This window comes from Patagioenas fasciata, chromosome 1 (genome assembly GCF_037038585.1).
Source record: "Patagioenas fasciata isolate bPatFas1 chromosome 1, bPatFas1.hap1, whole genome shotgun sequence".
Lineage (NCBI taxonomy): Eukaryota > Metazoa > Chordata > Aves > Columbiformes > Columbidae > Patagioenas > Patagioenas fasciata.
Genome location: NC_092520.1, coordinates 110579144 through 110591384, shown reverse-complemented (window position 1 = coordinate 110591384; position 12241 = coordinate 110579144). Strand labels below are relative to the sequence as shown.

The window sequence follows — 12241 nt, the reverse complement described above, 5'->3', positions numbered from 1 at the left end:
CTGAAGCAAGAAAAAGGAAGGCAAGTGATAGGAAGAAGCTGCAGTTCAAACAGAACTTTTTCTGTCTTCTCCTAGTCTTCTCCCATGACTGCAAAAGTTTGATGAGGAAATGGAAGTAACTTTAAGTAGCTATTTTTAAACTAAGATTAAATAAAATTATGAACTTTGAAACTTTTAAAGTTCTGTCTGAGACCTGGTCAATCTTCTTGCTCGTTCAAATTTTCCTGAAGGCCTTTTTGCTGAGGGAATTAAGAGAGAATCATAGAATAGTTTGGGTTGGAAGGGACCTTCAAAGGTCATCTAGTCCACCTCCCCTACAATGAGCAGGGGCATATTCAATTAGGTCAAGTTGCTCAGAGCCCTGTCCAGCCTGACCTGGAATGTCTCCAGGGATGGGGCATCTACCACCTCTCTGGGTAACCTGGGCCAGTGTTTCACTACCCTCATTGTAAAAGATTCCTTCCTCATGTCCAGCCTGAATCTCCCCTCCTTCAGTTCGAAACCATTACCCCTTGATAATTTTGGCATCTTCTCCTTGCTGTTGTCAGTGTTACTCCTTCATCTATAGCTTAGAATTTAATTTTAATATTCTCTGACAAATGTAAAATTTGCTAAGCAGGTTATGGTTTCTCTTGCTGTTCTGGATCTCTGAGTCTTGATTAGGTTCTAGACTAGTTCAACTAGTTCAACATAAAAGTCTTGGATCATCCCAGTTTTACCTCTTCCACTGGCTGTAGAACTATTCAGGGATGCACTAAGGTTTGAATCTCTTGAGTTAGCAGGGAATCAGGTTTCCAAGCTTGACGGTTGTCTTAACCAGGAAATGTTTCACAAAAGTCTTGACACTGGAGTTAAATACGTGGGTTTCACTAGCTCTTTTTGAACAGAAGCATCTGTGAATGCTGTTTCTTGTGTTACTTTTGGGGCAAGCAGGGTGTGTTCCAAACACCTTATGAAATTCTGTTACGGACTTATAGAGATGTCCATCTCCCTAAATAGAGGGTGTCTCAGCATCTCTGTAGCAGTTCTGCAGGTATGAAGAAACAAGCACATAACTTTGTAGTGAGAAAAGCATCAAAGTATGTTTACAGGTATCCTAAGTGACTAAGCTTGGAGATTGTCTGAGGTAAAATACTTCACTTTATAGTTTCACCTGAATTTCTGTTGGGGTGCTCTTAAATTTCTGTTTCCTTTTGACTTGTACAGAATATGTTTCAATTATGTGTTGAGAACTCCAAAGATCTCTTTTCTTTCAACTAATACTGTTTTGACTCCAGAAATTTCTAATAATCCAGTAACTGCAGGCAAGTGTTCCATGAGTGATTTAAAATTAGAAACATTCACGTTATTTTACAGGACAGTTAGAAAACAAGTTTCCAGATGTCTACAGAATTATGGGAAGTGGATTCCGGGGATGGCGCATCTACCACCTCTCTGGGCAACCTGGGCCAGTGTTTCACCACCCTTATTGTAAATTTCTTCCTCATGTCTGGCCTGAATCTCCCCTCCTTTCGTTTAAAACCATTACCCCTTGTCCTGTCATAACAGCCCCTGCTAAAAAGTCTGTCACCATCTTTTTTATAGGCCCGTTTAAGTACTGAAAGACCACAATGAGATCTGCCTGGAGCCTTCTCTTCTCCTGGCTGAACAACCCCAACTCTCTCAGCCTGTCCTCACAGGAGAGCTGTTCCAGCCCTCTGATCATCTTGATGGCCTCCTGTGGACTCTCTCCAACAGGTCCATGTCTTTCCTGTGCTGAGGGCTCAATACCAGCATTCTGCAAGGCAGAATCTGTTTTCTTATTCCTGTTGTAGTATCTATGTAAATTCAGATTGCATGTGTTGCTGAGAATTAGTTACTAAAGAGAGGATTTTTTTTTTTCAACTATCTGATCTGAATCCAGCTGGCTTTTCATTTTTATGTTGAAAGTTTAGTTAAAATGTTTTCTCTGTTCCTTTTTCACTTTAATTTTTTCAAAATATTTGTAAAGTAAAATTTCCATTTTTTTAAAATAATATCTAAGATCAGAGTTTGGAGAAGCTTCTTAGTGGCCCATAAATGTGTGTTCTGGGGTGTGTTCCACATAATGTTAAGTTAATGTTTTTATTTTTGACAGAATAGAGCATCTTGTATCATTCTGACAGTTCTGCTCTCAGATAATAAAAGCGCAAAGAGACCCTCAGAAAGTAGTGTTTACCTACTGTTGGGTTTTTGTCTGTTTGTTTGTTTTTTGGTTTTGTTTGTTTGTTTTTTTCTCTTCAATTTACAGTACTCAAATCCCTTATACAAATAGGATATACAAGGGACTGATCTTGGACAACTACTCGCCTGATTGCTTAACTGTGGTTGTTCTCAGCTGGAAGCTGGTGCATGGTAGAGATTATTAAACCAAGTTGGAGCAAGGGACTAGAGATATTTAATGCTGTTGTTAATCTTTGCTCTTGCAAAGTCCTGGTTTCTTGTGCCTACGAGTAGCTATGTATGGCTTGAATAGCTGACATACCATACTTGAAAAGAACCTTTAAGAAAAATGGAAACAGACTTTTTATCAGGGCCTGTTAAAACCAGGACGAGGGGTAATGGTTTTATGCTTGAAGAGGACTGACTCATGTTGCCCAGAGAGGTGTATCACAGTATGTTTGGGATTGGAAGGGACCTCAAAAGATCATCTAGTCCAATCCCCCCTGCTGGAGCAGGAACGCCTAGGTGAGGAACATGTCCAGGCGGGTTTTGAATGTCTCCAGGGAGGGAGACTCCACAACCTCCCTGGGCAGCCTGTTCCAGTGCTCTGTCACCCTCACTGAGAAGAAGTTTTTTCTCAAATTTAAGTGGAACCTCTTGTGTTCCAGCTTGATCCCATTACTCCTTGTCCTATCATTGTTTGCCACTGAGAAGAACCTGGCTCCATCCTCATGGCACTCACCCTTTCTATATTTATAAACATTAATAAGATCACCCCTCAGTCTCCTCTTCTCCAAACTAAAGAGACCCGGCTCCCTCAGCCTTTCTTCAGAAGGGAGATGCTCCACTCCCTTAATCATCTTTGTTGCCCTACGCTGGACTCTCTCCAGCAGTTCCCTGTCCTTCTTGAATTGAGGGGCCCAGAACTGGACACAATATTCTAGATGGGGTCTCACCAGGGCGGAGTAGAGGGGAAGGAGAACCTCTCTCGATCTACTAACCGCCCCCCTTGTAATACGCCCAAGGATGCCGTTGGCCTTAGATGCCCCATCCCTGGAAACATTCCAGACCAGGCTGGACGGGGCTCTGAGCAACCTGATCTAGTTTAAGATGTCCCTGTTCATTGCAGGAGGGTTGGGCTAGATGACCTTTGAAGGTCCCTTCCAACCCAAACTATTCTATGAAATAATCCATAGCATAGAATAGCCAGCATACTTTGGCTAAGAGGAGCCAGTGCTTTTCTTGCTTTAGCTGATTGTGGATGTGCCAGTTTAGTTACTGTACATGGCAATACCTTTGAAAGGGATTTGGGTTGGAACTTGTGTTATACGAAAAGAGGCTGTGAAATCTTTCTACCCTTTTGAGGGTAGAAAACTTGACTGAAAAAGGTACTGAGCAACCTGTTTCAACTGGGAAGTTAATTAGCCTTGCTGTGAGCAGGAGTCAGTAGTGAAGTGACCCGCATAAATCCTCTCTAATGTTATATTTCTATGATGCTAACTTGAAACTCTATACTGTTAGCATTTCTCAGGTAGGAGTGTCTAAATCATAAATCATTGGGGTAATAATCAAATTTCAAATGAGCAGTTGAGACTTCACAAAATTTAGTACCCCAGATCTTCGCAACTTATTCCCTCTGTGGTTGACCTAGAGCCACGGAGAAGTTAAACATCATTTCAGTCATGTACTGAGTGTTTGCTTTACTGGGTTTAGTCAGAGTATAGGAAATAAGCTGTCTGGTGCAAGTATGGCAATGAAGAGAGAAGGAGCTGAAAATTGAGAGTGTCTTTAGTGGATTGGAGGCTTGTGGTTAGAGGGGAGCAACTAGGGGACTTAGACTGATGAAAGTGGGATTTGGCTATAGTTTGGCTAAGGAACAGCATAAGGGAGTAGGATGGGATTACGGGAAGGAGAAATTTGAACCGTAATGAAGAAGGAACTGAATACATAATGTTATGTGAGAAGCTGTTGGATGTGAAGAGATGCATTGGAGAAGTGCAACTATAATAACTCTTAATGAATGGGTGCATTTTAAATGGATATAATCTTACAGTTATATTGACTAGTTTGTCACAGGAAACAGTATAACGTAAAGAACAGGTAAAATAAGTCATATCTTTGCATGTAGACCAGTAAAATTAAAAATATTAGCAGAATTTAATCATGTCCTTTTCTTAACATCTTCCTTGGAGTTAAGATGTCTGATTGAAATATGCATCCCTAAACCTTCTAGTCACAGTTCTAAATACTAAGTAGTTACTTAGAGTTTATTGCTGCTGACAAAGGAATAGTCTTTGCAGTATGTGGAAATTCTCAAATTCTCATCTATTTTTTCAACAGCCAGTCTTTATTTTTTTTTTTCATACTAATCACAAATTAATTTAAGTGGAAAGTTGAAGAGTTTGAGGATTCTTCATAGTTAGCAAAGAGATGTATATCAGTGTCTGTTGCTTTTAGAAAGCTCTTACTTGATTTACATTCCAGTGAGGTAAAGACAAGCATTGATCTAAAAACTAAGCCTTTGTTTGAGCATAACTACAATAAGAATAGGCCCACTTAAGCATTTGTATTTACAGACTTTACTGTTTAAATAACAATAAAAACAACAACAACAAAAATCTAACCAACCAAAAAAAAAAAAAAGTCAAGGTTTAGGAAAAAAGGAGCAGCAGCAACTCTTGTTTTATCTGAAGTACTTCCTAAAGCTTGTTAATCTATTGTCCTGTTGCTATTCTGAAACAAGAGCTTGAGATTTGAGGATTTTGTACAACTCTAGAGTTGCCTCTAGTTTGTCCTCAGTAAGGTAACAATTTAGAAGTGCGGAGTGTGTGATCTTTGCATTAAACAAAATTGTTATATTTAAAATGATGTATAGTGCCTGGCCAAAAATAGCCGTTTTAACATCTGTTCGCTGGCATTTTGTGATCTGATGTGCTGGTGATGCCCATAAGTATGAGAACTCAAGCTTGAACTGGTGATGCTTAATATTATACATTCATCAATATACATATTCTTAGACTATATATTAATTTACATTAATTCTAGAAACATGTTTTTAGGAAAATTACATCTTCCCTGTACACATCTTGTTTTGTAATGTTTTTCCTTTGAATAAGGATCCCAGAAAATATTTTTCTAGTGACAGTTATCTTGTAGTCTTCCTAAATATTGTCACAGTAGGTAGATGTTTTCTATTTATGATGTTATACTTTGTCTGCTTAAGTTTGAGACTGAAAGAAACCTTATGTACCTAGTAGATGCTTATAGTGATACTTGACAAATCTGTTCATGTTTTCATAGCAAATGCTATATTCTTACAAGAATTGATTTATTTGCTAGATAAATCGGATAAATATGATTCTAGAGATGTGGAAAGACTTCAGCAAGATGATAAATGGGTTGAAAACTATCTGATTTGGCGTCACGACGTTATAGATGATACATTAAAGATGATTGATGAAAGCTTTCAGTGGAGGAAAGAATATACCGTTAATGGTAAGCTATGTTATATAATGATTTCAATGGTATATGTTGGTTTTGTATTGAACTATCACTGATTTCTATATGTAGTTTCATTAAGCACCTTTTAAAGGTTCTGTACGTACCACAGAGAGGTGGGCCAGGACTTTTCTATTCAGATTAACAAAGAAAATTAAAAAATAGAACTATTGCTTTTCAGTTTGACCTATCTTGCTGTTTTGATGTGCTTCCATAAGTCTTTTGAAAGGTTGTTTAAGAGGAAGACAACTATATCTTCTTTAGTCTTTGTGCATTTGCTAGAATTCAGTCCTTAAACAAACAACAGTGAAAACCTTACAAAACCAGGGTTCTGGGTTTTCATTGTAGTAGTGCTGGTCTCACACCCCAGAATAGATCTATTTTTTGTGTTGTCAGAATGTTTTGAAGATATTTATCTATAGAACGTCACGACCTGAATTAAAGGGTAGAGCAAGAAGATTTGCAGATTTGAGCAAAAAATAAACATTTGCAGTGTTTTTTTTCTTATAGCAATTTAAAAAAATTCTTATTTCTTCCTAAATAGACCCAACTGTACAACATGAGAGGAAGAAGATAGTAAAGATTTCAAATGAGCTCAGTGTTTTCATTAGTTTAGGAAGGGCCTTGGAAAGTGGTTTATAAAGACATTTTTGTATTTTATTGCTATACTTCTGTATTTTTAGCGGCTTCTGTTAAGTCACAATGTGATTATTAATATGATTACTGAAATAATCTTTCATTTTGCTTTGCAGACTTGACAGAATCTGTCCTTCCAAAATGGCTGTTTGAAATTGGTGCTCTCTTTCTGCATGGGTATGATAAAGAGGGCTACAAATTATGTAAGTTACACAGCAGATCATATTTTCAATCATTGATCATTGTTTTGTGTCCAGCATTTTAGCATCTATTTTGAAAAACAAACGTTTTAAAAATAGAATTAGGTACATCTTGGCAACTATTTTTACTAAAAATGACGAGAAGTTGATAACTTTGAGTATCTCTTTGGATCACAGAACTGGTATAAGCAAAATGTGTTAGCAGTTTTCAAAAATAATAAACCTTTATCCTAACTATAATGCAGTTTTTAACTTTCCTATTGGTGTGCATTGTTTCTGTATCTACCGTAGTGTGTATATGACTAGTAGAAATGTTCATTATTACAATGCATTTTCATTCCTTTTCTAGCAACCCACATTCTTGCATACTTGCAGTGGTTCACAGGAGGTCTGCAATGGTTTTCTTGTATTTCCATTTTTTTCTAATGTTGTTGGAATGTTCAGTGGCAGCTTGGACAGCTGAGAATTGTTGGACAATGAACTCTCAAGTTGCATGATTAACTTAGAGTTTAAACAATAAGATTTATCAGGAAATACCAAATATTGCCTGAAATACTCCTGAGGTTTTTTAATAGCATATAATAGACGGACAGTATTATTTTTCTATAAATGAATCTGTTGTAACATCTTGCATACTTACTTTTAATTAAGCTTAAATCCTGCAAGGCAAAAGAGGCTCTTAAAACAAATAACTCATGAGGCTTTCCAAGCAACAATCTCCAACCTCAGGGGAGGAAAAAAAAAAGTTAAACCCAAAATTCTGTTTTTCCTTGGTTTGAAAGGTCTAGTTTGTGCTTCCAGAAATACACTAGCAGTCCAATCTCTTACAGAAATGGCTGGTTTTTAAACACTAATATACTAGTTAAAAAAAACAAAACCAACAACAATAACCCTTCCCCCCCCAAAAGAAAAAAAAAAAAAGAAAACAGAACAAAACAACAAACAAACAAAACCAAAACAAACAAACAAAAAAACACCACCAAAAAAACCACCATGACCAGGAAAATGCAGTTTTTATTCTATGGATGTGTTTTGTCAAACTGTCCCTTTTCTTATTATTGTCAGATGTTAGTGCTGTATAAAAAATTGCTGCTTTGTTATGCTTCATGATTCTCTTTTAGCCTCCATGGTAAGTATTCAAGGATGAGTGGTAGTGATACCTTTTTATAGCATTTCGAAAGATCAACATGAGTATACTGGGTGGCTCCATTTGGTGAAATCATGGTGGGGGGAAGTAGAAAAAAAAACTTTTCTTGCATCAGTGCTTGAAATGAGAAAATAATGCAATTGTTTCATGACAAGGATGTGTAAGTCAGCTTAATATTGATTCCTGATTTTGTAGGCACTGAAATGTAACTAATGCCTCTCTTTCTATACTTGAAGTGTTTCTTCTGTGAATGCTAATTGGGTCAGAATATCTGAGTTGTTACACAAATTCAGATTGTTTCGTAGTTTGGAGTTCCAGCTTAGTCAACATTTGAGAAATGTATTTCTTGGGCCATGTGCTCTGTTCTTGTTCTGTTATGTCAAACAGGCATTTTAAAGGATAAAGAACTTCTTCAAGAATTACTGGTTACTTTCACAGGAGTCCTGTGTTTGAATAGGGCTGTATTTCTGAAATTCTGAACTTACAGCATCTAGTTAATATGCTATGTGTAAAAATAGTAGTGTTTCTGTACATGAACCATAAAATATTTTTATTTGCATTTGGGAATAAAAGACATGGAGAAGAAATTGGGGTTTTTTAAAGTAAGACTTTCCAAGTTTCAGAGAGAAAAATATTGGAATATATCTGCAATTATTTTCAGAGCTTGTCTAATTTTGGCATTGTAGAGGTACCAAACATGAAGACACATTGCTGCCCTGAGTCCTTCTTTTGTCACTCCATTGTATAATTGATAATTTGGTTTTAGACTTTTTAATAAATTCTGATACTTTGGAATATGCTACTTTTCATGGAAAAACTTGTCTCTGCATGATTCATTTCTTATTCCAGAAGGGTATGTATTGGACTTTCATTGCTTATCTTCTGGAATTTTTTATTTTATTTTATTTTGGAAAGGTCTGGTTTTTTTATATAATTCATAATGTATGTATAAATAGTTTTTCAAACGTGTCCACTACAATGCTATATAAAATTAAGCAAAAGAAGCATACATTTCACAACTACAATAATACTCAGAATATATGCAGAACATAATATCATATTTGAGGACCACATGATTTAATATGAAGTTATGAAATAATGATGTAGATATGTGGTCTTTAAGTAAGTTAAAAGTATTTTTCCACTTTACTCTTCTGTAATTCTTTGTATTTTCAATTTTTAAAAAGTTGCAATATAGAAATGTGAGCAAGGAAAGGGGATGTGTGGAAAGGCATGCAGTTGTTTTTCTGGGTGTTCAGTGGCTACAAAATCAGTAGAAATGTAGAATACAAATTCAGGAGTGATACATTTCAGTGCATCCTCTGTAGTTATTTGCATAATGTTTTCCATTAATTTGGATCTGTCGTTTCATTTTTGTGTGTGTTTTTCTTTCTTCTCACAAGTTTGGTTCAGAGTGAAACATCATACAAAAGATCCTAAACAGCAACTTGACAAAAAGAAACTGGTAGCTTTTTGGTTAGAACATTATGCCAAGAGAGATCATGGAAAGCCCCTAACAGTGGTATTTGACATGTCTGAAACAGGAATCAGTCATATAGTAAGTATTTTGATTGTTTTTCCAAGTGCTTTCTGAATTATTTAAACTATGTCCCCAGGAAAAGGGGAGTCCCTGTGCAGTCCTTGACACTTAGAAAACTTAACAATTGCTCCCATCATTGTTACATATTAAGTCTTGTACAGCACACTGAAAACTTGCTTTTAGTTTGGTGACTGAGTCACAGTGAATATATGTATTTGGTAGTTGCTCACCAGCTGGGTTTGTCAGTCATCATGAATGACAGTAGTAGAATTTAGTTTTAAGAATCCAAAAGGCTATACGCTGAGCCATCTTTTGTTGTGAGTACAGTTTATCCTAAAAGAACTTGAATTTCTGAGTTCTTTTCCAGAGCATGCTTCACTTGTTTGTTCCATTACTATGGGCATCTACTATGTTGCTTTTATCACTGGTATGCATCCATGCCACTGATGGCTCATACCTTATTGCACCACTTCAGGTAACTGGAATACATGTAGTTATTGAATGGCCTGTACTTCTAGTTCTAGATCTAATTAAAATAATGGATTCATCCTCATAATATCTTATGGTACTGCTTTTGCATAGCCAGTGGAATAAAAAGCAGCAGCCTTGTTAATGAACAAGGGATTCTGATCATTACTTGGAAATCTGTCACTGTTTTTATGCTCTTAAATGAATGATACTGTATTTGGTACAAGCAACAGCTAGGTGAGATAAATGTTCCTACCGAAGGCTACCTTCTGCCTCTGAAAATAACAAGTTTCGATTAGTTTCTAGTTGCTGAAGCTACTAATAAAGCTTTCAGATTGTGTGCATTCCAATACAGGGTGTTGGGTTTTTTCTCTTTGTCTACAAATCTTGTAACAGCGTGTTTACATCAAGCTAGGAGCCTGTTCTATGTAGCATTTTTATTTTATGACAGACCTTGGGGCCTCCATCAGCAATATATTTTGTGCTATTTCTGAAAGTAGTAGTAATGGTCACTTCTGTTAGAAGGACTTGGGAAAGTATAAGTACTCATGGCAGACTTCCCACCTTACCACAATAAGGTACTTTGGTTAGGTATCTCTTACTCTGTTATCAATACCAGTTTCGTATAATGCCCACTTTACCCTTTACTGTGTAGTCAGTTCTACCATACCTGGATTTTGAAATAGAGACTTGGCTGTACTGTTTCTGTGAGTCTGCTCACTGGATGGAATCACTCTGAAAATAAGTGGTATACAAGATGATAGAATCACATAATAATTTGGGTTGGAAGAGACCGTAAAGATCACCTAGCTCAGTTCCCTTGCTATGGGCAGGTACACCTTCCACTAGACCAGGTTACTCAAAGCCCCATCCAACCTGACTTTGTGGATGAGGCATCCACAGCTTCACTGGGCAGTGTTTTCCAGTGCCTTATAGCCCTTGTGGTAAGGAATGTCTTCCATATATCTAACCTAAATCTACCCTCTTTCAATTGAAAGACATTGCCCCCTGTCCTGTCACTACATACCCTTGTAAAAAGTCCCCTTCCAGCTTTTGTGTAAGTCCCCTTTAGGTACTGGAAGGCTATTATAAGGTCTTCCCAGAGCCTTCTCTTCTACAGGCTGAACAGCCCAAAATGTCTCAGACTGTCTTCACAGGAGAGGTGTTCCAGCATTCTGATCATCTTCCTGGTCCTTCTGTGGACTCAGTCCAACAGGTCCATGTCCATCTTATGTTGGGGGCCCCAGCTCTTTGGAGTTCTACCTCTGCTCAGAATTTCTTTCCATACTACAAGCTAATATTCAAGCAAATACTAAACAAAAAAATTCTCTTTAAATGAAAACCTTTTTTTTTCTCCTCTGGAAGATTCTTAGTGCTGTAGTATATTGAACAGTATGCAAGAGAAGTTATTGAAGACAAATATAAGTATGTTGAGTGCTCTCCCTTGTAAAGATTTAAATAATTTGTCAAGCATCTCTAGTGATAAAGATTTATTCTTTCTGTATATTTCCTGTAGAGGTTAAATCCTGTTGATACTCTGCAGAGGTTTAGATACCTAAATTATTGCATTGATAACATCTGTTGTCCTCTTTTTTAGAGTTAAGTTTGAGCACAATCCTGCAGCAATTTAATGAAGTGAAAAGCATTGCATTGACTTTGGATGTTTGTAGTATGTGTAAAATTTGAATATAGACTATTACAATATAAGTATCTTGTACTATTCAATAAATGCCTTAGCTTGATTAAGCCTATATTTTTAATGTTTAGATTAACAGTGTGTTTGCTCTGTGCTCTTATTTTAGGACTTGGATTTTGTTCGGTTTATTGTCAACTGTTTTACAGATTATTACCCAAACTTCCTCAGTAAGTATTGTATATTAAATCTGAAGTAATGTAGACTTGTGTAATAAGAGCATTTTGTAATATTACAGATGATGGGGGAGACCAGCTCTTTTTGCATGTGCTTTATGTGGTAACTGTGTGGACATTACAAATTCAGAATATTTTTGTGCTTGTAAGTCAGCACAAATTTGTATTGTAGATAAACTCTACATTCATCAAAAATCAACTAGGTTTTCATGAAATAATAATCTAAGTCATGTTTTTACAGATTAAAAATTGATATAAGCATCTAATAGAACTGAATTGTCTTTTTTTTTTTGCTCCTTGTTAATTGGGAGGAAGCTTTGCTAACTTGCGTGACAGTTTGTATCCTTAGGAGTCTTCAGGGGACAAATGCGTGGCTGTAGAAAATTTTAGGGAGCAGTGGTTTACTCTGAACATGAATAAGGCATGTTTGTTTACACACTTGGAAAAACCTGTATGCTTGCCTGCTGGTTTTTTTATGGGCAGGAAATCACTGATTAGTTTTTGCTAGTAAATATTAAATAAGTTATAAATTTTAAGTGAACCTGTGTCTGAATATCAAAATTCTGTACAGCGACTGCTTAAACTCTGAATATTAGATTTCAGCTTGCTGTTCAAAATTCATAATTTTGATCAAATACCAAACTAAATGCAATGCAACATTATGGTGGGTTTTTTTGAAATTTCAGAGAAAAATTTAGGGAA

General features: G+C 36.5%; 1 protein-coding gene across 4 annotated transcripts in view; it reads left to right on the top strand.

Moving 5' to 3' along the window:
* MOSPD2 (motile sperm domain containing 2) overlaps positions 1 to 12241 on the top strand; it is a 33535-nt gene that overhangs the window by 5043 nt on the left and 16251 nt on the right. For 2 of the 4 annotated variants that reach the window (XM_065859300.2, XM_065859292.2), the window contains exons 3-6: positions 5521 to 5676; positions 6432 to 6518; positions 9066 to 9220; positions 11473 to 11533. In XM_065859300.2, the coding sequence (XP_065715372.1) occupies positions 5521 to 5676; positions 6432 to 6518; positions 9066 to 9220; positions 11473 to 11533 (459 nt within the window). The remainder of the gene's footprint in view (positions 1 to 5520; positions 5677 to 6431; positions 6519 to 9065; positions 9221 to 11472; positions 11534 to 12241) is intronic. The other 2 variants (XM_071812828.1, XM_071812823.1) reach the window with 1 other exon arrangement.